The sequence below is a fragment of the Pavona decussata genome, unplaced genomic scaffold (genome assembly GCF_977016875.1).
Source record: "Pavona decussata unplaced genomic scaffold, jaPavDecu1.1 SCAFFOLD_135, whole genome shotgun sequence".
NCBI lineage: Eukaryota > Metazoa > Cnidaria > Anthozoa > Scleractinia > Agariciidae > Pavona > Pavona decussata.
Window position 1 is genome coordinate 884,021 of NW_028145548.1, and position 27,602 is coordinate 911,622.

At 38.8% G+C, this 27,602-nt stretch overlaps 2 protein-coding genes across 3 annotated transcripts; both read left to right on the plus strand.

Moving 5' to 3' along the window:
• The first annotated feature begins 3,263 nt into the window (after positions 1–3,263).
• On the plus strand, positions 3,264–18,069 carry LOC146467530 (uncharacterized). The gene is made up of 7 exons (XM_085125839.1): positions 3,264–3,360; positions 12,400–12,505; positions 13,206–13,247; positions 15,447–15,517; positions 15,570–15,577; positions 16,678–16,900; positions 17,295–18,069. Exons 1-7 carry the CDS (start codon positions 3,264–3,266, stop codon positions 17,768–17,770), a joined length of 1,023 nt encoding a protein of 340 aa, XP_084981965.1. The 3' UTR covers positions 17,771–18,069.
• Positions 18,070–20,569: 2,500 nt separating this feature from the next.
• Positions 20,570–24,948, plus strand: LOC146467531 (uncharacterized). 2 transcript variants are annotated; one of them, XM_085125747.1, is made up of 6 exons: positions 20,570–20,870; positions 21,952–22,005; positions 22,778–22,848; positions 23,527–23,598; positions 23,916–24,122; positions 24,467–24,948. In XM_085125747.1, exons 1-6 carry the CDS (start codon positions 20,596–20,598, stop codon positions 24,946–24,948), a joined length of 1,161 nt encoding a protein of 386 aa, XP_084981873.1. In that variant the 5' UTR covers positions 20,570–20,595. The 2 variants fall into 2 exon arrangements, with proteins under 2 accessions (XP_084981873.1, XP_084981874.1); XM_085125748.1 differs by lacking the exon at positions 23,527–23,598.
• The last annotated feature ends 2,654 nt before the right edge of the window (positions 24,949–27,602 follow it).

Below are 27,602 nucleotides of genomic sequence, written 5' to 3' on the forward strand. Positions count from 1 at the left end.
TAAAATCTTAGTTTGCGACACTTTCGTTTGACGTCTTGGGCAATCAGTACCTCATGTAAATTATTGGCAAGGGCCCTTAACGTTAAATTTATCATAACTTATATTGATTCAGTCATTTTATTTTAAACTATCCTAAACACACAAGATTTTTGTCAACTAACTGTATCGTTAAAACGAATTGCAGTGAACTTGTCTTGTCCACAGGGAAGATGATAGGTTTTGGTTGTGCACGATTAAAGAACGAGCTATTTCTTAAACTTGTATTGGCGCTTTCCTTGATCATGACTCTGTACTCCATTACATACAACCATAGTTATTATAAATTCTTAATTCGGCCTGATGATAAAATATAGCAGCGATGCTGGAGAAGTCACTTTATAATCACCTAAACATGCATGCAAATTTGAGTTGTTTATTTATACTCTTGCCTTGGGGCCAAGATTCCGCTTTTTTTTTCGGATTTTCGCGGCTACTTTCGTAAGTCGCAAGTAATTTAAAGGTATGTATTTCATAGTAATCGCTTCCACTCTTATAATTTCCATTGTTCATCTCTTTATCAAACTACTTCCTCTTTCACAACAGTTTTATTGCAAATAGAAAGGAAGGGGTTTTTTTATAAGCAACTGTTGTTAGGGCATTGCTCCAGTGGCGTCATTAGCGCGAAAATTTTCTCGCCCGTGTTTTCATGTAACGCACCCGCTATCGCCCTCCGCATCATGTGCAACTTTCATGTGAAATTGTCTCAAGTAATTACTCCTCGTGGTGGCCTGCGTTTCGTGGCTGTGTTGGTGATGTTTTGTGTTATTCTTTTTTTTTTCTTGTTCACATCTCTGCCACGTAGGATGCTCTGGACGGACAGTCTGAAACTGGTAAACTAAAACCGTCCTTAATGCAACGACGACGATCAGCCAACAATGCGACCCTAACCTGTCGGACATTGAAAAACGGCTGAAAGATAGGTGTGTATTTCTAGTTCCACAATCTTTTAATCTCAAAGTTAGCGTCCATTTACTATACATTTTGAGTATAAATCCACTAGCGTGCTATCACGAATGCTGTTCTTTTATTTGCTACGCTACTCACTAGCTATTCTGTTGTAGGTAGCTAGTAGAATGAGTTGCCTACTGGCAGTGTGCGGTTGTGGACAAAATGGCGGCCGCTTCCTCGCGGTTTCGAAGTGTCTGTGAAGAGGTTTTACAGAAACGACTAGTAGATTTATACTAAAACAATTTAGATTATTCGCTCTCGATTTCTATCGTGTGGAAGTCAACTACTGTGACGCGATAGAAATTTCCGGCTCATAATCTAATTGTTAAATTAACACAATTTTACTAGAAGATTTTTAAGAAAAAATTTATGGCAAGTGGTGACATTGCCGAACGTTTGTATTTTAACCGTGAAACATAAGAAGACACTGTTTTTCTCCTAACTCATTAATACGCGGATGATTCATCGTCTTGAGAAACAATTTCAGACACAAACGATACGACAGAAATAATCCTAAGAAATTAGTGTCACTGTTAGATTTACAGGCTCTGTGACCGATAGATATTTTGGTTCAAAGTTTAAAGAGTAGTACTTAATTAACTGAAGTAAAAAGAACCTTTCAAACACAATCACCCGCATTCCTCACATGTAAACACTAATTGAGCTTGGAAGGAAGACCGAACTTTTCAGGTTTACCTTATGTGCAAATACAAATCAGTCAGGCCGAGTAACAACTTGATGAAGCAAGGCCGGCTTCATGCCTGATACAATTTTATATTTTTTTAAATAGTTCATCAGGCAAAGCTCAGGATTCACTTTATAGCCTTGCTTGTTTTTTCACACAGGTATAACACATTTACTGTGTGCGACGACATCCCAGCAAAACAGTTGGTCAAAGCAAGAAAAAAGTTGACGCCCGCATTCCACGAGGCGAAGAAAGCGGGAAAGAAAGCTGTTGGGACGTCAAATATCGCTCAATGTTTACACCTTTTATTATTCCACTATTATGTCATTTCACCAAATAACTGGAGGTCAAGAGAACGCGCAAAATGTATATGCGTTATTGACCAAGCGTGAGGTCAAGATGGCTGGATATTGGCCAAGTTCTTTTTTTTGCGTTTTTATGGACCGAGACGAAGTCGAGGTTCATAAAAACGTTAAAAAAAAGAACGAGGCCAATTTCCAGTCATCTTGACCGAACAACCTTGGTCAATAAAGGATTTATTAAATGGGTTAAAACTACAACAACAAAACAAAAGTGGATATGAAACTGCTCTACTCGGAAAGAAATTCTTCATAGCCGGCCGATGCAAGTTTTATTTTCAGTGCATTTTTTGATTAGCATGTAATCGTGGAAAACAAGGAATCCTAAATTATCTTAAGGCTCTAACTTTATAATGGCTTAAAGGGAGTATTCAATTATTGATAACGAAAAATTTAGATTTTCGCAAGAGCGAGAAGATTTGAATAGAATCCGGCAAACTCGCTATTTTCAGCCGATCGCGCGGTCGCGTAAATAATAAACATTTTTACTCAGTTTTCGGCTTCCAATCATTAATTTTGGAATGAAACAATAGATTTTGAGATTATATGCAAACATAAGCCGAAAAAAAGAGCGGGTAAATCAGAAAACTGGGCGAAACTTTGATAAGATTTTGTTGTTTACAACAAGCAAGACGCGGCTAAATTAAAAACGTGAGCTTCTTCGGCGAACTTGAGAAAAATACTTTTCTGAACTGCTCTAAACACTTAACGCAACTTCGACTACGCTATGATTTAAATACAGTCATTGCAAACCTGGAGAATTTATCAATTTGGCACTCGATTTATGACAATAAGTTTTACAAAATCAACTCTATCTAAAATACCACACGCAGAGCAACTCACCGGTTCAACTCACATTCATTGTAGCTGAAAAAAAATTTTCACTACACCAGGACGATTCCATTCTCTTTCCTTTCGTTTAGGAAAATGTTGAGAGTTTACCGAACTTTTTAGTGAGCATTTTTCCCCAAAACAACGAGAAAATGGAAAAGATTGCATTGTTGTTGGGATTAAACTTTTAATGCCAAGCGAACGGGCAACGGGTAATCCCGAGCGGGCAAGATAGCTCCATCTTGCCCGCTCGGTAGCCAATCACAGCGCAGGATTTGACTCATCTTGCCCGCTCGCGGAGCCAGCCATATAATAAGAGACCGTAATACACCGTAGTGTTCCGGTTTGACCGTTTTACAACAGAGCGAATACGGACGGAAAAGGCAGGAAAAGGAGCAACAATGGCCGGACTGGACGAACCCAACTTTGACTTGTTTGGGTCCTTTGGACTTGAATTTTTAGAAGAATTAACCGAACAAACAGAAACTACTGAAACAGGTGGTGTTGCTACAATTACTGAGCAAACAGAACAAACAGAGAGCGGACAACTGAACGACGAAGTGACAATTTTATTGCTGAGAACAGAAACAAAAACACAACTAAAAAGACGCAAAGTGACCTTAATGTGTTTAACAGATGGGCAAAAACTGTCAACGAAACAAGAACTATTAAAACATAAGGCCAGAACAAGAACTGGACAAAGTTTTGGCTCACTTTTTTTTAAATGTACGTAAGACGAACGGGGACGAATATGAACCTGATACGTTGACGTCTATGTTACGAAGTTTCGACCGGTTCTTAAGGGAAAAAGAAAAACATTACAGTATACTCACAGACAGACAGTTCACGAAGGTCAGAGAAGCTCTATCTTCAAAGCGAAAACAGCTTCGCATGTCCTCGAAACTCAGCAGCTTCATCGAGGTATATGATGCACGTAATAAATCTGTCGCTGAAAGCAAAATACTGACGCCAAGAGCTGATCCACAGCGAGATGAAAGTGAAGGCAAACATTTGTTCACTGGAGCTGTCTTTAATAACTGCCAGTTTACCTTTAAATACCACTGCCGATGCTGGCCATGCCACAGTTCCACAGAAAAAATTCAAGAATATCTTGTCCCTTGTAGATAGTGATGATGAACTATAAAGAACTTTTGTTATTCTGATTTATCGGAACTGGATTTGTCACTATAAGTTGACGACATTTCCTGATTTTGAGACTTTCTTAAATATTTTGGAATTACGATTGTAAAACGAGGCTTTCAATGGAAGAATAGTTTTTGAAACGATGCAAACTCGAAAACAAGTTTTTAGCATGCCAATCACTGTCATTTATCTTTTCATTTTATCCAGTCAAATTTAAGACATTTAACTGGCTTTTTGTGTTGTTTACGTCATTCGTACGCGCCATATACCGATGGACGATGGACACATAATGCCGGGTGTATTTCAAAACTCTTACCAAAACAGAGAAGCCAAAATAACAAAATATTTTTGTAGTAGAATAATAAATCTCTTATTCGATGGTTTTACATATAATAGTCGCGGATATTTTGCACATTGCTCGTATTTTTCCTCGCCCCTTCGGGGCTCGGAAAAATACTACGCAACTCGCAAAATATCCCCGCGTATTATATGTAAAACCATCGAATAAGATATATTTATCTAACAACGTTTTTTGAATCGAGTGTACACAGATTACAATGAAATTTTCTGTTTTTAAAACTCTCGTTTTTCCTGCTTTTGTACCCAGCCTTTAGATGGTGTCTAATCCTTTGACTCTCGCCTACTTAAATTCTGGGCCTAGTTGTTCGAAGCCCGATTAAGCTAATCCTGGATTAACGTGAGCTTTGATTCGAGTTTAATACCTAATCAATAAAAATTCTTCCAAAAGATTTTTGTCCTTCAGCATCGACTTAGACTTCTCTTTACCTTTAGCTTGACATCAGCCTTTAAACCCGTTTTTAAGGAGCGTGATGAAGACCTTGATTAACTTCAAATCGTGGATTAGCGTCAATCAGCTTTCGAACAACCCAGCCCAGGTAATTAAACGGAAGTTGTTCAGCAAGAGCCTTCACCTTCCACTAATTATTTTCGTCCGCCGTTGATCAAGATTAGCATACTGTTCAGCTATTTCGACCTCAATACAAATACGTCAAATATTATGTTTGCGTTGTGCCGACGGAACAAACATAAGCTTCTTCATTATTTACTTTTAAATCATAACACAATGCTGCCATTGAATCTCCATCAAAATGAAATCGAAACGCGCTTCCAGCCGTCAATTTTAGTTCCTTCCTACATCGCACCGCAGCAGCCAATGAATCGTCATTCTGATCCATCTTTGGTAAAGTGTGAGTTATTGAACAACAGAGGCTCAATCGCATCTCGCCCTTTATAACGTCGTCCTTCGACGCTACTTGCAACGGAAATTTTAATAGAAATATAACTTTATTCTGTTTATTTCATTTGTGCTACATCGCATTTATTTCAACTCGTTCAACTTGTGCAAAACTAAAAAAACTACCCAGGAATTATGAAAATGTAGTGGTGGCGTTCACCTTTCACTAATTATTTTTGTTCGGCATCAAGATTAGCATAATGTTTAGCTATTTCGACCTCAATACAAATACATCAAAAATTTTGTCTGCGTTGAGCCGACAGAACAAACATTAAGCTTCTTCATTATTTACTTTTATAATAAAGTTTCGATTAAACGCACGCTCTGATTGGTTGAAACAGCACGGAGTTATGGTGTCACGCCATCGGCCCGTTTGTAAAATGGCCGACCAATTCCCGGACTTCTCTCTATGCTTTTTTTTTTAACCGGACGTCTTATTACTCTTATATGACCAGGAAAACGAAAACGAAAACGAGCTGTTATCTTCAATTGATATAGACCATCCTGTGAGTAACAGTACAAATTACCTGGTGATTGAAAAGTGAAATAACCGAAAAAGTTAGCGATGAAAACACAGGGCCAAGTAGAACCATAAACAAGCAAAGATTTGCAAAAATACCAAGCGCCGAAATTGACGAAATTACTGACGAGAGTAGAGACGAAAATCACCAAAGATAACACGAAATGGGCTGACGTCCGAGTTTTTGAAGGTAAGCTGTAAAAATTCCATAAGCTTTTAATAAGTACAGTGTCAAAACCTTAAATACGGTAAACGCTCGTTGGCTATATTTTCGTGTAGAAATAAAAAATCAAAAAGAAAACAATTAAGAAAACTGAATAGTTAATTAGCTAGCGAATACAAACATATATACAAGAACTTAACGTTTTTCTGACCGCAATCACGCTGTGATCCGAGGCACATTAGTCCCACCGCGGTACATCGTGGCAATCTCCGGTCATTGCAGTGAAGGAAGCATCAGAAATGATAACGTTCGCCCTTCGTGTGAACAACTGAGAGCTTGTTCAGGTATCCTCTCCGGTGTATTGAGTGGAAGGCCACAGCAGTCATACAGCAGTCTGGTTTCCCTAACGCTCTCACCATTTCGAGCAATCCTCTTGCTCCCGTAAATTTGATTGTTGTTCATTCACAAACCACAGCGCGGCAGTTTGTTAAGTACCGGCCACAGGCTTTAAGCAGTTTGTTTTCTAGTTGTCATGTTAACAACATCCAGGTTTTCATGAGCCACAATTCGGCCGGATTTCATTGAACATTTAATTTTTTGATCCTGATTTTTGGACTGAAAAACTATGAAGAAGCAGTCGTGTTACATTCGAAGTCTTGTGTACTTTAGCCCATGTCAGTTTTTGAACTTTGATGCTTTAACATGTTTGACAGCTTTCGTCTTGTTCAACCAATCAAATAATTTGAACTATTCTAATAAGAATTATTATTGGCTTATTTTAGCATGCTTTACGAGAGTACAGATACACACTAACGCACTTCCGTTTGTTTGTTTTGAAAATAAGGGGAATGCGTGGGAACATTTAAGGATTCTTTATCATAATTATAAAACAAATAAAAAATCCTCTCAGATTGTGCTCTGTTCTGTTGTAAAGGACTTGGGAAGCGGCGGCTAGAGCACTCAAGAAGTTAAGGGAGAAATGGTCGACTGCATCTCGTGTTCCCCCTACCGTCTTTCCCGCTGTAGCCGCTCCTGCGTGCTTTACATAGTCGAGGCATAGTCGAGGCTTCATTAGAGAGATTTAGCTTCGCGTTTACGGCTTACGCCAAACTGGAAACGTCAAGCCGCTGTTTGTTCTAAAATGCATAAACTTGTGTCTCTCGTACTCACTTCTCTCTATGTCGTGTTTGCTCGATAGCAGTCGCGGACTGGATGGAGATAAGCTTAAACCAAAAAAAGCTTCATTGTTTTTCATCAAAGAGAAAATTTCAGCCTGGCGTTTGCCGTTTGCTGTAAACGCGAAAATGAAATCGAGACGCACTTCCAGCCACCAATTTTAGTTCCTTCCTATATCACACCGCAGCAGTCACTGAATCCTCATTCTGATTTCTCTTAATGGTTAAGTGTGAGTTAAAATAATAGGGGCTCAGTCGCATCTCGCCTCTTATAATGTCGTGCATCGTCGCTGCTTAAGTTCCCTCTTTAACGCCACTGAATTGCAATGAATAAAAATGTCACTTGCAATTGAAAATATAACTTCATTTTATGTGTGTTACATCGCAGTTACAGTAGTTCAACTTGTTCAACTTTTTCAAAACTAAACGGAGAAATACTCAGAAACGAAATTGTAGTAGTGGTGTTCAAGAGAACGGAAGAGAACGAAATGAGAGAATGAACAATTCAACGTCGTGTGCTCACGTTCAGCTGTCACGTTCTCCACAAAAGCTTAAATTTCGTACGCATTTCCATTTTTTTTTAAGACGGTAAAAAAGAAATCCACCAGAATTTAAAAGCTTGTGCAAAGCTATTGTGTTCTTGCTTATCCTGAATCTATCGTTTTCATTTTAGGCATTCAATGCCAACGTCAGTGTCGTTGCCTTGTCGTTGCTCAAGTAGAGACCTTAACTAAGTACTAGTGAGTATGACTGCGAGTTCTACCAATCATGAGAGGACGCAGTGAAAGTCTACTGTAAGTACGACGTCACGCAGAGATTTAATCTTTGTGGTTCCTTGAGGCGTCTGTAATCTCATTCAATATGACAGAGAATGAACGGCTCATGTTATTCTCACTTCTTTCTTTGCGATCTGGACAGTGTTTTTGAATATCGTAACTCGATACAAAATTACTGCATTACTCCTCATATAAGAAGATGGCGAGAATAAATTTGAATTAAATAAGTCTGTGGCCTGCCAGTGCTTATGTACGTACCGTCTAATGAGAGGTACCAAGCAATTGTTAATCATACCGATCAAAAAATATATATATATATACCTTTAAATATATAAAAGGGACGCGTCGGCAAAATACCAAGATTGTATGACGCTTTGCTTGGCCACGTACTTTGTTTTGTAATGAATCAACAAGATCGATTTGCGCGAATTTCGCTGCAATTGTATGGTGAAAAAAAATATTAGCCTGAATGTCGTACGATGCATCCTGTGCACAAAGCTTGGAAACTAATCGCCATCCTTTTTGACCGGGCCTTTAGATCTACTAGTTGTACATTCACTTCCGGAACACAACATTCCCAGCTAATGTTTCTATTGTTTTGCGATAAGCCGCTGGCTTTTCAAATTTGGATAATAACTATCACTGTGTGGAAACGCGGGCACATATACAAGCATCTTGAAATGCGATCGCGTAATTATATTACGGCACTGTTTAGCGGGAACGAGAAGGAAGCGCGCCCTTCCGAAATTGTGATCGATCATGCCACAAAAGTCGCGTGGAAGTTCATTAGAAAAAAAAAAAAAAAAGGAAGATGCGCAAAGCAAGAAATAAAAGGAAGCGATCGCTAAGAGCCGCTAATGAAAGCGAAGCCGGACAGATGCGAAGACAAAACCTGAGAGACGTATTCTTCTGCTTTGGAATTGGCGCGTGTTAATTATGCGAAATGGTAGGCATTGAAACAAAGGAAATACAAGAGACAGAACCAAGGTAAGTCTCGCTTAGTCAAGAAGACGTAAGTTATCACAGAAGAGCATTTGCCTAGACAACCACAATTTTGAATATTCACGCTTAACATAAACACGACCAACATGATCTTGCATTGTGCATCATCCGGGTTATTGTTCCGGGGGTAGGCGCCATAAAATTCATAGTGTAGCAGAGCGGCCCTTAAAATTTATACTCCTGAACTTACAATGAAATGGAACAATCCATACTCACTTTCAGAACAGGGGGCACGACAAATTCACTTTGTGCTCGAAATGTCCAAATTGTAGATGTATTTTCACACCAGATAAAACCATAATGAGGGGACTATATAGAACACTTTTATCAGTGAGGTCAGTATTTTACTAAAAAGCAATAAAAAACACGCAACTATATAGCTGGTGAAGTAATGAAGGAAGTGACTATGAAGCAAACTCGTAAAAATAATTAAATGCGAAATAAAAAAATGCACAGCCAATGTCAAGGTTGATATCGGTGTCATGGTCTCGTGTAACAAAACTGAAATAACGCTAATACAGAAACTCAGCCTTTAATTTTTTATCCATCAGAACGGCGGGTGTCCCACCTGATACGGTCTGATGTAACGTAAAAAACGCTAATACAGCAATTCAGCCTTTAATTTTTTATCCATCAGAACGGCGGGTGTCCCACCTGATACGGTCTGATGTAACGTAAAAAACGCTAATACAGCAATTCAGCCTTTAATTTTTTATCCATCAGAACGGCGGGTGTCCCACCTGATACGGTCTGATGTAACGTAAAAAACGCTAATACAGCAATTCAGCCTTTAATTTTTTATCCATCAGAACGGCGGGTGTCCCACCTGATACGGTCTGATGTAACGTAAAAAACGCTAATACAGCAATTCAGCCTTTAATTTTTTATCCATCAGAACGGCGGGTGTCCCACCTGATACGGTCTGATGTAACGTAAAAAACGCTAATACAGCAATTCAGCCTTTAATTTTTTATCCATCAGAACGGCGGGTGTCCCACCTGATACGGTCTGATGTAACGTAAAAAAACGCTAATACAGCAATTCAGCCTTTAATTTTTTATCCATCAGAACGGCGGGTGTCCCACCTGATACGGTCTGATGTAACGTAAAAAACGCTAATACAGCAACTCAGCCTTTAATTTTTTATCCATCAGAACGGCGGGTGTCCCACCTGACACGGTCTGATGTAACGTAAAAAAACGCTAATACAGAAACACTGCCTTTAATTTTAAATGGTTTGATGTGGCAATGCAGTCACCAGTGTAGCCAGCCATCGGTCAATTGATATCGATCAGAATGGTGGATACCCCCCCCCCCCCTTCCCCCCTTACTTACACGCTCTAAAATAAAATGAAGTAATTTATTTCCACAAGGCTGAAGGTTGTTTCTCCTTGTACAGTTTACTATAGCATCGTTAATATGATGGAACAAGACAGAGGTATGCATATACATGTACGTGTCTATTCTTTTCTTCTCACAACTCCTGTCTCGCGTGACTTGTAGTGCGTGTTTTCCTCGCGTTTTGCGCTCGCCCGCGAAACATACACGAAAAATAACGCTTGTTCTGCGGGGCCAGTCTGGTGTTTCTTCTATGGAAAAGTGCGTGTGCATTTTGCTTTCGTCTAAAAGTTAACTTTTTTTCCGGTGCAAATATCGTACTCAATTTTCGCGTTCTTTTAGCCTCTTCGAAAAATCGCGAGACAATTAGTGTATCTGGTATCGCAGATTATAAGTGAAGAGAGACAACTTGTCACAACATTAAAAGGACCGCTCGCCAAATGCCATGGGATCTGATAATTTTGTCCACATAAGACTCCCTTACCCGGCTCAACTTTTTTTCTTACAAATATGATAATACTTTAAAGTAAATTTAAACTAATAAAGAGCAACTGTTTACTATGGTAGTGCCATGAATATGCATATTCTTCAAGATTCACCATAATTAATGCATTTGTCATTGTACTGTGTTGACAATAACACTCGTTCGATCACTTTTTTCAGGATTTCACTCCCAAGCTTACGATGTCTTTTTTTATGTTTCTTCTAACCGTGTCTCGAGGTGATTTAATAGCGCGCTTGATTTATGTCTGCCCTCTTGAATATACTCCGGGAAAATGTTGCACTTCATTTAAAAAAACGTATCATTTGCTCGATGATTAAATTTAGATCATATTCTTTCGGCGTACAATTTTGTGGTCTCAAAACAGAATAATCTAGGAATGCTAGTAAATTCTGCACCACGTTACTCACAGTGGAGAACGCCTGTGTCCTGTTATGCGCGTGATTGTTTCGTAATCGAAACCGTATATTTACACTGTTAAATCATTTGCAGGATCCCGTTACAGCATTTCTTGCCTCTCTTTCCCTCTCACGTCTTCTCTTTTTCCTTCCTCTCTCCTGCCTTGACCTTTCTTCATGAGTATCTCTGCGCCAGTAAATGGTCCGCCTTTGCGAGCTATTTTAGTCGGCCGCGTCCGCCATTTCGAGTAGCGCAATTACATTGTACATTTGCATTTACTCTAATTTCACATCACGTTTTTATTTCTTGGCACTTCTTGATGTGACATGTAGTCCAGATCATATTCCTATACTCTGCCTGGTTTGTTTTCGATTTAATTACATCCTCCATGACATAAAAACAGATTACCACACCTTGCAAGTCCCAAAAGAAAAGAAACCGGGTGAGTCTTAATTTGAGGAATGTTAGGAATGCTAGTAGATTCTACTAGCATTCCTTTGCGGAACTTACAGTCGAGCCCGCCTGCGTCCTGTCATGGACAAAGAGCGCGCGCGAGTAAACGAGTGTCATTTCGGCAGGAAAACGAGATAGCCGTCGTCATTTTACTACGAGTTTTTGTGAGAACGGCGTAGAATTAAATAAGAGTCATCGAAACATAGGTGATCTCGTCTTTTGGAATAACGAAAGGGCTTAGCTATGGTTAGTCAAAACAACTTCGTCAAGTTCGTCGCTCACTGAAGAGTAACTGAAGCTTATTGGTAGCTTAGTGGGATCACTTCGCTAAAAACTTGAAGTCAAATTTCGCATTGGTAGTCGTACTTGTACTAAAAGCTAATAGTCTCTCGTTAGCATCCCGAATCCCGTTTCGACGTGGGAACACTTCCTGCCTCCTGCGGGCGAAACCTTGACGGATGAATACTGCTTTCAAAATTGTAAATTCACCGACAGCCACGTATATTGACATTTGTTACGGTACATTTTTGTATTGTTCAAATGCTGAAACGTCACACTGACTACACATAACATCTTCCTTGTGTTGGATATTAGAGAAAGAAAGTTATTTGGTTTTTCTCGGCCTAAATCTCGTTCCAGTAGCTGAAAGTCCGTTCGGTTCGCAATGGCATTGTCTGTGATTACACTTCGGGGCGGTCTGCGTTTCATGGTTGTTTTAATGATGTGTTATGCCATTCTGGCCCACATCTCTGCCATGGATGAAACTCTGGAAGGACAGCGTCGAGTAGAACCTGATAGCGCCGCTGAACAGGCGAACTGAAACAGTCCTTGTTGTACCGTGGACGAAGAGCAGTTCAGAAAAATTCGACCCCCAACCTGACGGAAGTTGAAAAACGATTGAAATCCATGGAAGAAAGGTACGTTGGATTAATTTCTTAGTTTTCAGATTTTGAGTAACCGTAAATTCTACCATCTCCCGAGCAGATCCCATTTCAAACCCGAATAAAGATATATATAAAGCTTGGGCAATTAAATTTACATACAGTATCAGCTAATTATTAACTTCATCGACTGAGAGACATTCAAGCCTCTCGGTTTTGTTGAAAGAGATTTAGGTGAAATTTCTGAAAATACCTTTGATGTAAAGGAGCGATTTCCTTACTGAAGCGGCTCACATCGTGTATAAGTATGTTCGCAACATACTTCAACATAGAAAACTATTTCATGCATTCTCGGAAGCCAACAATCCCAGCTAAGCCAGTTTTAACGTGGAGAGAAATTTCCGACCACACTGTTCTACAATAGTGTTGATGGCATTTCCTTAAGAAAATCCATCTCCCAATCAACTATTCAGGTAGTTATTAAATTCAAATATTCCCTAAAAAGGCTTCAAAAGTTTGTAGGGAACGTAAACGATCGGTCAGGGCTGCATAGCCAACGTACTTTTATTATAACTCGATTAATTTATGTCAGGCGCGTTTCAGGGTATGAACTGACAAATTTAACGAGCTTTGCCCGAGGGCATGCTACATTATGAAACCAACACGTGATGAAATTGAGGCAAATTGATATTGAGGCAAGTTGAAATGTCCTGACAGCCTGATCTCTCTTTTACAGGTACAACGAAAGTAACAAAAGATTGGAAGAAATAGAAAAAAGGTATGGAACTGATATCAATATCAAGCTTGCTTCTTTATTTTCTGTTCTAAGTTTATTTTCGTAATTAATATAAGCAGTTACGAGTTCAGTAGAGTTCACATTTTTTCACGCGCTTTGAAATTCTATTCATTACTTGATGAAATCGATTATTTCAAATTTTCTTGTGGTGACTTTTATACCAATAAAATATCAGGGCATAAAAACGCGAGATGAAGTGTTGGCACTGAAATCAAATTCAATTTTTGCTGTTCATGCCATAGCTGATAGTTTTAAGTTTTTTAAATTAGACGCTTTTTTGTCAAGCAAGTCTGAAGCGAAAATGAGTATATGGTAAATATTACCAACATTTTATCTCTTCTCAACAAGCTCTACACTTCTACTGAGGCTTGTTTCTTCTCAGAATAACAAATCTGTCTTGCCAATGAGAGCGTGCTGATTTGTTGCTGCCAAAAGTCTGAAGTTTCTGATTAATTTATCAACCCCTTTCTCCAATAGAACACAAAAAACATTAGTTTGCTAATATAAAGAATCACCTTTCCGCAAAAGTTAGATTTACCCAGCGATATAGGGAACAGCAACATGCGCCGGAAATTTCTGTTTAAAAAGATTAAGCATTTCTCTATTCTCAAAGTACTGCTCGTAAGCGTCCATTTTATTAGTCACATTTAAGAATTTTCCACGAAAACTGAAAATGTGTAGTATAACACCAAAGGCTAAGGAAATTGCTGTAAATGGCGACAATTATTTCATTGATCACACTTAAAAATTTCATCCTTAGACTCAAAAGCTAGAATCACCTTGTACACCATAATAAACAGTACTGCCCGGTAGATTTCATCCGAGGATTTGATCCGCAGACTCAGAAGCGAGAACCACCTAGTACTGACAGCAGAATAAACGACCCCGCAGGGAAGTACTGCTCGGCACTTTTGGATTTCAACCATAGATTGAAAAGTTGGAACCACTTTGTAAAGCATAGGAAACCATATCATGGATTTTATCCACAGACTGGAAAGTTGGAACTGACCTTGTAAAGCATGGTAAATAGTATCATGGAAAACACAGTGAATTAATTAAAAAGTACACGAGATAGAGGACTTGTACTGCTCACTTCACAATTTGTAACATCTTATGATATACAGCAAATTGCAGCTCGATAGGTTTCATTTATATTCACTGAATTTTATCCACAGACTCAAACCTTAGAACCACTTCAAACACATCATCGCCGCTGGAAAACATCTCAGGAAAATTAATATTCAAAGCTATTAAATCAGATTACACTTGGGAGTTCAATCACAGCGTCAAACGTTAACACCACCCTGAAGAGCATAACAAACAGCACCACATGAAAGTATTGCTCAGAAGCTGGTATTTGAATGGTCACATTTTAAGATTTCATGCTGAGAATAAAAAGTTAGAACGAAATTGCTCAGAATAATCAAGCACGCAGAAAAGTGCGAGTGGTGAAACCGTAGGATTTCATCCACAGACCCAGAGGCTGGGAAGTAGAAATTACTCCTCGATGGCTTTCAGGTTGGAATGGTCACATTTTAAGGTTTCATCAACAGAGTAAAAAACCTAGAGTCACCCTGTACAGCATAATAAACAGCGCAACAGGAAAGTACTGCCCAGTAGCTTTCATTTTGGTCACACTTTAGGCGTTCATCCTCAAACTCAAACGTTAGAACCACTTTTTACAGCATAATAAACAGCACCACAGGAAAATACTGGTCAGTAGCTTTCATTTGATTGGTCACACTTTAGGATTTCATCCTAAAAACTCAAAATTTAATACCACTTTTCGAGTATAATACTCTAGTCTTCGTTACTTAAAATTCCCTTTCAATAGCTTTCATTTGAAAGAAAAATCTTAGGATTTTGTCCACAACTACCTTTGTACACAAGAGAATATTTAACAGCTGTGCAGGGAAGTACAGGTGAAAAGAGTTAATTTGAATATTCACACTTAAAGATTTCATCCACAGACTCGAAAAATAGAACCAACCTGTGTAGCACAGCAAACAACCACCGCTGGAAAGAAGTGTACAGTAATTTTTATTGAAAGATCAGACATTAGAATTTAATCTAGAAAGTCAAACATTAGAGCCACAAATTCATCAAGGTTTTCCTTCTGAATGTTAATCTTGTTAAAGCGTTTGATTTTAGATTTTCCACTGAAACATGTTCTCTTTGCAGAATTGATGTCTTGCTGCGTTTGCCGCCAAGATCAAGCGACTCTTATGGGTCCCTTCTGATCTACCTTCTAGGTTGGTATACATTGAATATTTAACTTACCTAACTACGTCCCGCTTTAGCTAGATAAGGAGGTTAGTTTCTTGTGGGAACAATACTTTGATGTAGCCTGTGACTAAAAACATTTGCAAGCTGCATACCTCATTGCAACTGAACTCATTGAAGCATTGCATCAACTAAAACATGCACTTCCAAGCATGCAAAATGACCAAATGTAGAGCTCTTGGAAAAAATGAAGAAGGGCTCTAAAATGAATGATGTGTTGAAGTTAGTCACTCGTTCACTCCTAAAAACAAACTTACGAATGAAGGAAAGGAAAAGAAATGAAGAAAGAAAACAAAAGAAAATAGAAAGGAAAACAAAAAGAAAGAATTAACTAAATAAAAGAATAAAAGAAAGAAGGAAAAAAAAAGGAAGAAAAGAAAGAAAAGAAAAGAAAAGAAAAGAAAAAAGAAAGAAAGAAAGAGAGAAAGGAAGAAAGAAAGAAAGAAAGAAAGAAAGAAAGAAAGAAAGAAAGAAAGAAAGAAAGAAAGAAAAGAAACGAAATTAAAGAAAGAAACGAAGTACAGTAAAGAGAGAAAAGAACAGCAAAAATCAGAAGGAAGGTGCAAAAGGTACACGAAGGAATGCTATAATCTTAAAACAGAAGCTTTCAAAGAATAGTTTTAGGTCAAAATGTTAGTTTTTGCAAACTAAATGAAGAACGGCCTGACGCATCAGCGACCTGTTATAATCACTACCAATATCCCGAGTCAACTTCATTTTCATTTTTGTAAATTATGGCGCGGTGGCTGTTGTTTAACCCTGAAACAGGTTATCAAAAGGAAAACAAAAAAAAATATGAACCCAATAAAACTAAACCAGAAATAAAATAAAATAAAATAAAATAAAATAAAATAAAATAAAATAAAATAAAATAAAATAAAATAAAATAAAATAAAATAAAATAAAATAAAATAAAATAAAGCAATCCAAGCAGGCAATAACCGAAAGACGAAAAAAGGACAGAAAGTTAAACAAATCATGCAAACCAAACAAGACAAAACAATAGCAAAAACAACACAAACAAAGGGGCAAGCAGGTTTTAAAATAATTATTATGCGACTAGATAACAAAGTTGACTTGCGAGAACATCATCATTTGATCTACATCTAAATAATCTTTATCCACCCAGTATAACTTTGTTACAGGAGAACCGGGAAAAACAGGTACCAGCAAACCGCGTCCAGGTCCCCCTGGGCCTAAAGGAGACCAGGGAGCTGCTGGTAGGACTGGTGCCCAGGGACATCAAGGAGCCAAAGGAAAAAAGGGACAAGATGGAACTGGGCAGTCTGGGGTGAAGTATGTTCGCTGGGGAAGGACCACATGTCCTACTGGTGCTCAGATAGTTTATAAAGGTAAGGGGGTTTTGCAATTGATTGTAATTTTTGCTTCGCAGTTTGAAAAAGAAGATGAGAAACGTTTCCAACAACAGTGTCTTTCAAATTTTGCGATACAATAGCGGAATGTCGTTTTCTTCGTTGAATTTTCATTTAATTGACATCATAAGCCCCTAAACTCTGACTACAGGGTAGTAATTGGGCCCACGAGAAGTCATTGTTTGTTCGAAATAGAGGAGAATTCAAGATAACTGAGTAGGAGATGGGTAATACTCAAATCATTCGTAAAATATTGTTAATTCAAGGAAAGCGGGGTTTAGCCGCTTTACTGGAGCAGTTCAAATCTCTCGAACACACTTTTCTTTAGTTTCTTACTGTCATGTCATGGTGATTGTGTCTGATTTTACTTTAGGTATAATGGGTGGAGAATGGCACAACCACTATGGCGGGGGAGCCAACTATCTATCTCACAATCCAAAGTATGACAAGTACAAAGATGGAAATCAACACGCGGGATACATATACGCCACTGAGTATGAAGTCAGTCAGTACAACGGAGATCCTTTTCAGAGAACCATTCACGACCATGAAGCACCCTGCGCTGTCTGCTTCGTCAAGTCACGTGGCTCAATGCTGATGATGCCCGCACGCAATGACTGTCCATCTGGTTGGACCGAAGAGTATCATGGGTACCTGATGACTGAGCATCATGGCCACAGGCATTCACGTGACTTCGCTTGTGTTGACGGTGACCCGGAGTATGTCCGTGGTACTTCCGCCAATAAGGATGGTGCCTTGCTGTACCCTGTGGAAGGCGTATGCGGCTCACTCCCGTGCCTTCCATATGTCGCTGGTCGAGAGTTGACATGCGCTGTGTGCACCAAGTGACGAGTGGATGCAAAGCTTTTAACACAGCATCGACGACTCTACAAAAAAAAAGATTGACTAGTGATTTAAGAAAAAAACAGTATTATTTGTCTTTGCACTAAACAGGAAGTGGTTGAAACAAGGGACTTTAGTGAAGGAAGGGAGTAAAACAGAGAACTGACTATAGTAACGAAATTTAGAATAAAGGGAAAACTGAATAAACGTAACATGAAATAAAAAAGATTAAAGCTTGGTTTCCTTGGAACGTTTTCTCCAGTCCTCAAAAGCCGAATTCTGGTCAGCATCCCATGCATAATCGACACCTTCATCTTCTGTCGGTGGAATCTGATTAGTCCACCGATTCAGAAATAAGACTAAACTTAAACCTTTAACAGAAAAGGCAGCTCACATTTGCAGGCAATATTAAACATTCTACACCTGAGTGTCGCGGCTACATTTGCTCGTCAAAGATCTCATTGGCCAGTCCACCAAGTTTTTGATAGTTTCAAGGTTTGAGTCATGCATCCTCGAGGAAAAATAGTTTGAGAACAAACACAGGAAAGGTCTCTGTGTGTCTCTGCTTTGTGGTCGCCTTTAAAACAAAAAAAAATATAACAGGCAACCTAAGAACATCTTAAGAACGTTTTCAGGTTCAAATTACCAAAGAATTATTCCGGTCACGCTCCATTTTAAACTTGCTCCAAATTTAGTAGGGCCTGGAACAAACTTCCTTTTTGGTTCCAAATGAAATGAATGACCAATGAATCCCCAGTCCTGAAAGAACGACCTTTCATTTCAGTGAACTCTACTATTGGGCCATATATATTTTTATATTTTGGATAAAAACTTTAAAACTCTTTTTTTTTTTCTATCGAACAAGATATTGTTATTGTTAATTTATTTATCACAAGGACCGATTTAAAGTAAATAGAAGTCATTACTAGGTTCTCTCTTGGAGGCATAGAATCTTAGTTTGCGACAGTGTTGTTTGACATCCTGGCCGATCAGCAGCTCATGTAAATTATTCGCATGGGGCCTTGATTTCAAGGAACTTCGTTAAATTTGTCAGTTCCCGCGCTTTTTCCCCATGCCTCCCTGCAATATATTTTAACAAACTGGCGGGCGCTAAATTTTCGAACGAGGAAACGATTGCACCTTGGGCACTAAGGAGTCTAAACAATGTTCCTCTCTGTGCATTGGCTCAGGGCCCTAGCACGGGCACCTGGTGTGAACAGGGCCTTAGTTAGATTACACTTTAAGCGACTCGCTGTAAAACTGTTACCGAAGTCATTTTACGGATCCAGTCAGCCATAATCCGGTCCAATTGTCGAAAAATGTTTATTTATTTTTGTCTTGGAAAACTGACGTCTCCCAAAATTATCATACCAGTATATTATTCAGTTTCCTAGCACAATCAGTTGCAATTTCATCAAAGGTGGGGTATTATACAGCCCATTACACCGTTCAGGTTTTAATCCTCATCACCCAGATATTTCCATTATTCGCAATTAAGATTCAGGATAACGTTTAAATATCAGTAAAGTTCAACTCTCTACTGTTTACAACATTATACACAGCTAAGAGGATGATACCCGCTGTTAATCTGTCAGCTGATCTGTAAAACAAATTCCACGGTGTTTCACGATCAGAGGAGCGGGGTTGCATATTCAGATGACCATAATGATCATTTTCAATGTAAAACTGCATCGATTTCCTTGTTTACTCGGTACAGTGGCATTTATCGTCAAGATCGTTCCAACCGTTTGGATGCTTAACTTTTTCCTTATCAACAAAATAAATTCAAGGTTAACAAGTTGTTTTAGCTACTCTATACCAACCCGTAATGATTGTCTCCCGACATTAAAGTAAGATTAGCATACTGTTCAGCTATTTAGACCTCAATACAAATACGTCAAAAGTCTCGTCTGCGTTGAACAATACCGACCAAACATAAGCTTCTTCATTATTTGCTTTCAACGTGTAACACAATATGCTATGATGTGATGGAGAAAGCCGCGGAAATGAAACACCCTTCCAACCCTACCTTTTGTTCCTAATCCCACCATCCCGCCCCACCAGTCACTCAGAAATCCACATTCTGATTCTTCTTTGGTATACAGTGTGACTAAACTAACAGGGTACGAGTTATTTGTTGTTCTTAATAACACAAATTCAACCGGCGAAGACGATTCAGTGGACATCAATACTCTGTCGCATCACACGGTTAAAACGTCGACAGTGTCCCGAATCCCCCTACAATGTGGGATCTCTTCCGGCATTCTAGTGAGCCAAACCTTGACTGCCTGAAAATAAGCTGATTTGGCGCGATCCCTGGGTTTTTTTTAAACGGTTCAAAAGCATAGCATTAATTCATAATTCTTCCCTTAACAGCAAAGTCTTAACAGGTTGAAGGTTACAATTATTCCGTAAATGTTTCATCACAGGAAACTAAAAACTTTTATCATTTGTACGGTTAAAAATCAGGCTGTCAATGCACCTCGCCAGGGCCCGGTATTACTACTTTTCTGTTGAATTAATTTAACATCAAGTGTGACTAGTGACTGTGTCGAGTACCCTTATAAACTGTTTTTAAAATTAAAGAAAATAAATAAAAATTGCAAATTTACTAGCAACGGTTCATGTATATTAAAATTTGTCACTATACATTTTTGTATTGTTCAAACCGTGCAACGTCACTGAACGCGAAAAAATTCCCGCCTATGGCCTTATATCCTTCCATATCGACTACACATAACAACTTCCTTGTATTGGAGATCAGAGAACGAAAGTTATTTTGTTTTTCTCGGCATAAACTTCAAAGTGATTCAAAGCCCGTTCGGTCAGGGATGAAATTGTCTGCCGTAATTACTCCTCTCGGTGGCCAGCGTTTCGTGGCTGTGTTGGTGATGTGTTGTGCCATTCTTGCACACATCTCTGCCACGGAGGATGCTCTGGACGGAGAGCGGAGCGAAGGTGAACAAAACTTCAATGGGGTGTCTGCTGATGGCACTGAAACTGGTAAACTGAAACAGTTCTTAATGCAGCGAGAGCGACGATCAGCGAATAATGCGACCCGAACTCTGTCAGTCATTGAAAAACGACTGGAGGCAATGGAAGATAGGTGTGCATTTCTAGTTCCGCAGTCTATTTATCTCGAAATTAGTATTCATGTACTGTATATTTATATAATAGAACTTTGCTCGAAGACTTTTAAGTGACAATTCAATTTTCAACGTCGTCCGGCTAGGCTTTTGCATCTTCGTATTGTAACCTACCGTGGGACGCATCAAGAAATTGACGTCCTCTAATTTTATTATTTTATCTGAATAGTTGAGTAATCCATCGGCTCTAGTAACTCAATTTGCAGTCTAAACAATACGACTCACAGTAAGTCATCACAAATCAGGGCTACCAAACGGTTTATTTCGGTGGATATCTGTTCGGATGGCCTTAATCGCCTCAGAAATTCAGATTTAGTCGTTAGCGAAATCTATATTTTTTCGGCAAAATATCAGCTCAAAATGTCGTAACCGCCAAGAAATTAATTCCTTTCGCTTTGGGAGGGCAAAGTTGTCGTTAAAAATGCGAGAAAAATGTGAGCTAGCATTTTCGTCAAACCAGAAAAAGCTAGTAAATTCGGGGGAAAAATCAGTTCAGTCTGTTTCCTAAAACTTTCTGCAACTTAAATTATCAGGAAAAGCATCGATCGGAACAGATCAAACTCTATTAGCTTACACAAATATGACTTTTAAAGGGAGCTGGGAACGAAGGATACAGGATTATAATTATTTTTTTGAAATGTTCTTATTGGCTTCCTTTAATAGATTAGTGTCAATTAGATTTTCCTTGATAACCGATAGATATTTTCGTTCAAAGTTTCAAACGTTGTGCTAAATTGAGGACAAAATTCTTTAAACACAATCGTCTGCCTTCTGTATTGATCATTTTAGGGTTATGAACAAATACTTACGCAAAAATAAGGAACATAAAAGACTGAACTGTTTTGCACGGAATTTCTTCTCATTTCTGAAGAACAGTTAAAATAATTAACTTACCTGGATGAATGTTTACTGAGTTTCCATTCACTCGATGTTAAATTTATGTTACGAATAATAACTTCATTTTTCCATTCAGATTTTAACAAACTTAATCCGGACACAAAATTTCCTGACAGTCCTGTTTTTGTTCTTCTTTTTCGACAGGCACAATAGAAGTGCAAGCTTGATGGACAAACGATTTCAAGAACTTGAGAAGAGGTTTGAAATTCATAAAAATCACGCTTTTATTTTAATCGAGAAACTCAAAAGTTGATTACCACTTGAGTACAAAGTTGACTAAAATGACAGGAATCAAGTAATATAATTGTGTATTTGACAAGCAGAGTATAGCCTATCTTTGAAGGTTAAAATGAATTATGTTAACCAAAGGTGTAATTAGTGGGCCATGCCGTTGATGATTTGGACAGGATTCTATCCATAGATTCAAAACTTATTGCTATCTCAGTTGTGTTCAAAGAATATGATAACAGCCAGTATCAACTGACTGTTAATTTTCATACTTTAGTGGGTTGGAATACACTTTGTAGACCATGGTAAATTAATAGCACCACAGGTAGGTAATACTTGTAATAATCTCTCTGAAATAACTGCATATGGAAAAGGATAAAAACTGCAGGTTCACCAACAAGATTCAGAATTTATCTCAACTTGGATCAGCTCAGAGTCTATGTAAAGCGACAGCTATGTGATCTGTAGCGTAAACGAAATTGCCAGACCGCTGTGTAAACGTATACAGGTATTCCTTTAAAAAAGGCCACAAAACTATCTGGAAACATAGCAGACAACACAGTGTTTCATTTACCATTTGCCAATCTGCTCCACAGACTCAAATGTAACAACTTTTTTCAATCCTACTGAAGCGAAATACTGAGTAGCTTTCATTCCAATGCTGGTTACCGACAAAAATATAAGCTTACACATTTCAGTTCTGATCTCATTGATTCCTTTTCTTTTCATGATTTTTCTACAGACTCGACACCTTGCTGCGTTTACCACTCAAATCAAGTGATTCGTACTCGTCGCTTATGGCCTACATTCTAGGTTGGTATGCTAAAGATTAATTTAAGAAATTTTGAAAGAATTTTTCTATATTGGCATTATAAAGTTATACAATCTGCAATTTACCTCCTATTTTGACTGGTTCATCTTTAACTGGGATAGTGCTCTCTGCTACTTTGCTACTTTGACCACCACACACACTTTATAATTTGTGCTGTATTTATCTTTATCTTGTAATCATCTGTTGTAATACTTCTCTTTCTATGTTAATGTTGTGTAAATATTGTGAAATAAATGAGCCATGAACCATGCGTTCTGTCTATTTAATCCGATAGGGTGATCAAAATTTTTGCTTGAAAAAAAATAAAATAAATAAAATACACTGAGCAGTGTGGAGGATAAAAAACTTCACGTAAAGGTCTGCGCGCATTGCTGTTACGTCGCAGTGGAAAATAGATGCCATGAGGTTTCGTTCCACTGCATGTAAGGTCACAATAAGAAGGAAAAATAATCAAGAAGAAACACTGACGCGTGTAGAAGAGAAGAAAGTTTTGAGAAGATCTTTTCTGACGTTGATTTATTACAGTGGAACTGATAGCGACAGACGTTTTCACCATAAGCGATCACCTTCAAATGGCAGACTGAACCACCTTAGCGAATAAATTTTAGTTCTGGACAGAATGTTGCGGACATTTTTTAGTTGTATTTTTCATATAACAGGACAGCATCTCCAAAATAGTGGAAAGGAACGGATGGGACCACCTGGACCCCCTGGAAAAACTGGTCCAAAAGGTACACGCCTCCCTTATTTTAACGCAGACAGCTTAACTTAAGGAATTAAAGGATTGTTTTACCAAATACAAACAATGTCATGTTTAACAAGAGAAAATATTCTCCTGATTAAACCAATGTTTATATCAGAGCTGGAAATATTTTGGTTCATTCGGGGGGGGGGGGGGGGGGGGGAGTGACCGGGCGCCTTTAAATCTTCAGTTAAATCAAATGTGTGGATACTTAAAAAAATGGTGAACCTGTGGCGCACTCCATTAAGCCATAACTTTCTGTTGCATACAAAGAAGGAGACGTGTTCAGGATCATTTTTATTGCAGGGGAACCGGGGAAGCCTGGCACCAACAAACCATTCCCAGGCCCACCTGGTCCTAAAGGAGATCAGGGAGCTGCTGGTAGGACTGGTGCCCAGGGACCTCAAGGAACCAAAGGAGATAAGGGACAAGACGGAACGGGGCAGTCTGGGGTGATGTATGTTCGCTGGGGAAGAACCACATGTCCTAGTGGTGCTCAGATAGTTTATAAAGGTAAAGCGATCAGCAACTGATGATAATTTTTGCTTCGCTGTTTGAAAAAGAATGGAAAAACGTTTTCCAACAACAATAGGTTTCAAATTTTGTGATCTGACAACTGAGTTGCGTGTCGTTTCATGCTGAAACTTTCATTTATGCCCAAACTCAAAATGCGGAGGATTATATAAGGCCGCCGAGGAGTCATTCAAGATGAATGAGTTAGAGATGGCCAATACTAAACTCACTGTTTAAATGATAAGTTAATCAAAGGAAGCTGGGGTTAGTTTATCGAAGCAGTTCAAGTCTCTTGAACACACTTTCCTTTAGTTTCTAACTGTCATGTCATATCTGTGTTTTAGGTATAATGGGTGGAGAACATGCCAGTCACCTAGGTGGCGGAGCGAACTACCTTTGTCTTCCTCACAATCCAAAGTATGACAAGTACAAAGATGGACATCAAGGCGCCGGATACATATACGGCACTGAGTATGAAGTCAGTGGGTACAGCGGCGATCCTTTTCAGAGAACCATTCACGATCATGAAGCTCCCTGCGTCGTCTGCTTCGTCAAGTCACGTGGTTCAATGCTGATGATGCCCGCACGGAATGACTGTCCATCTGGATGGACCGAGGAGTATCATGGGTACCTGATGACTGAAAACCATGCTCATAAGCATTCAAGTGACTTTGTTTGCATTGACCGTGACCCGGAGTATGTTCGTGGTACTTTCGCCAATAAGGATGGCGCCTTGCTTTATCCTGTGGAGGGAAGATGCGGCTCACTCCCGTGCCTTCCATATGTTGATGGTCGAGAGTTGACATGCGCCGTGTGCACGAAGTGACAAGTGGATGCAACTCTTTTTTTATGAAATAAAAAAATATTGAAGCTTGGTTTCCTTGACACGTTTTCTCTAGTCCCCCAAAATCGTATTCTGGTCAGCATCCCATGTATAATCGACACCTACATCTTCCGTCGGACGAATCTGATTAGTCCACATAGCCAGAAACAGGACTAAACTTTAACCTTTAACAGAAAAGGCAGGTCACATTTGCAGGCAGTCATATTCATTCCACATGCTGGAGGAAAAATAATAGTTTGAGAACAAAAAAGGGAAAGGTGTCTATGTCCACTGTCCTGTTTGTTATCCTCGTACACTCTTTCTTTAAGAATCCTATTATAAGAATGTTGAGGCTGAGGTAAACCAATATTGCAAAAACATTATCAGAAGATACCCCAGGCTAAGAGTCAGTTAAAAACATGTTTATTTTGACCAAGAAATCCCCCCCCCCCCCCCCCCAAAAAAAAGGGAAAAAAAGGTAATCCAATATTTCTTCCGGGCATTTTAGAAACCGGCTCACTGTTTTTTGTTTTCTACTAAACAGTATAAACTCGGGTAGAATAAAATGTAAAACGTCAGTCAATTAACCCCAAAAGGCGATAGTTGGCTTCCCAAGAGAAGGGGATGGGGGGGGGGGGGGGTGGAGGGTGGAGGGGGAGGGGGCGGTTGAAGGAGGAGAGGAGAAGCCGAAAAGCCGAAAAGCCGAAAAGCCTCATACACAGGCTAGATAGGATCGATATCTTGTATGTAGCATCAGAGTAAACCGCGTAAGCATGTCACAGGTAACATGATACCATATGACAGCAAATCATGAAACTCTTTGATAGGTTCCTGGTGTCACGTGTGTAGGTATAACCTCCGTTTCTGTTGAACTCGCTCTTTTAACGTTGCACTCCTCCGCCTTTTACACTTACTATATTGAGGGAGGGATGTCTGTTCGCCTTAAACACGAAAAACTATTTATATAACAGGTAATCTAAGAACATCTTTAGAACGTTTTCAGGTTCAAATTACCAAAGAATTATTCCGGTGACGCTACACCTTAAACTTACTATCCAAATTTAGTAGGCCTGGAACAGACTTAATTGCACAGTTGACACAGCAATGATATATATAATATTAACCCTTTAAGCCCCAACAGTGATCAGCATCCAATTTCTCCTTAAATTATCAATACTTATCAGTGCAAAGGAAAAGATAACCAAAGACAAAATGTCTTGATGTTTAAACAATTTCTCCCAACTAGTTCAGTAACAAAAAAAAAAAAAAAAAAAAAAAAAACTCGAGAGAACAGCGAGGATGGGATGTTTTCTTTTCACTACTTCAGAATGGACGTTTTTTCTTTAAAATCTATCAGGGTTTATTATCTCTTGTTCTCGTGTGAAGTTTCGACAACTTCATCATTTAATTCTATTTAAAATCCGCAATGGGTTCATTGGTTCACCCAAACATTCATATCAGTCAAGTGAGTTTTATTAACAATTTCAGAACAAGGTCTATTTTGGCGTGGCCAGATTAGATCGTAACATGTGCTACAGGTGGACGAAAAGTTGGTCACTGAAACAACCTTGTGCGTCTGGAGTGTGACTAAGGCGCAAGCGTGGCGGAACACTGCCCCAGTCCCCCTCTCTGTCCTGCATTTGTGTCGGCGGGTTTCGTGCTCCGTATTCCTCACCAGAGAGCCTACTGAGAGACTTTGCTTTACGGATAGGTCGTTTTGATGATACGAAAAGCAGCGCATGGTCGGTTGATCACTAAATAGTAATTTCCATGAAGTGACTGCCGTCTGCAACTGATTACTACTAGTGGTGTAACATATTCCCCTCATCGGCTAATCGTGCACCCAAACTATATGTTATTTGTCCGTTAACTGTCTCACCTTCAAGACATAACAGAATTCCCAAATTTTATTTTGAAAAATAGTGTTGAACCACGGAACGGTATAATAAGAAGAAGTAGTGCTCAATAGTTTCATTTTAATGTTCACACTTTATGATTTCAACCAGACACTCAGCAACGTCGTGTTCTGGAGAATTAAAAAAAAAAAAAAAACACGGGGTCACAGAAATGACCTATTAAAATAGAAGCTATTGAGTACAGGTGTAGCATATACTTCAGAATTTGATCCACAGACTCAAAACTTAGAACCACCTTGTTCAGCATAATTAACAGCACCACATGAAAGTACTGCTCAATAGCTTTGATTCGAATAGTCACACTTTATGATTTCGTTCACAAACTCAAAAGATAGAACTACCTTGTACAGCATAACAAACACTATCACAGGAAAGTACTGCTCGGTTAGATATTTTGGTTCAAGGTTTAACGAGTAGTACTTAATTAGGTAAAAAAACGTTTTAAACATAATCAGTTTCCCTCGGTATTGATCATTTTAGGGTTATGTAAATAATTACGAAAAAATAAGAAACATAAACATACTGGGCAGTTCTAATTTCTGAAGACGGTCATTAACCTGTATGGATTAAAGTATCCAAAGTTTGGTTTCCCTTCACTCGAAGTTAAATTTCTGTTTCGATTGATAATTTACTTTTTCGTTTCACAGTTAAATTAACCTAATTCGGACACATAACTTCACTTGATAAGCTTGCTTGTTTTTTCGCACAGGTTTAACAAATTTGCTGTGTACGACGACATGC

Coding starts and splice junctions, on each gene's coding strand:
- LOC146467530 (XM_085125839.1), top strand. CDS start 3,264: ATGGCCGGACTGGACGAACCCAACTTTGACTTGTTTGGGTCCTTTGGA. Junction 3,361..12,399: donor AACAGAAACTACTGAAACAG/GTGGTGTTGCTA, acceptor GCCGCTGAACAG/GCGAACTGAAACAGTCCTTG. Junction 16,901..17,294: donor TGCTCAGATAGTTTATAAAG/GTAAGGGGGTTT, acceptor ATTTTACTTTAG/GTATAATGGGTGGAGAATGG.
- LOC146467531 (XM_085125747.1), top strand. CDS start 20,596: ATGAAATTGTCTGCCGTAATTACTCCTCTCGGTGGCCAGCGTTTCGTG. Junction 20,871..21,951: donor CTGGAGGCAATGGAAGATAG/GTGTGCATTTCT, acceptor CTTTTTCGACAG/GCACAATAGAAGTGCAAGCT. Junction 23,599..23,915: donor TGGAAAAACTGGTCCAAAAG/GTACACGCCTCC, acceptor TTTTTATTGCAG/GGGAACCGGGGAAGCCTGGC.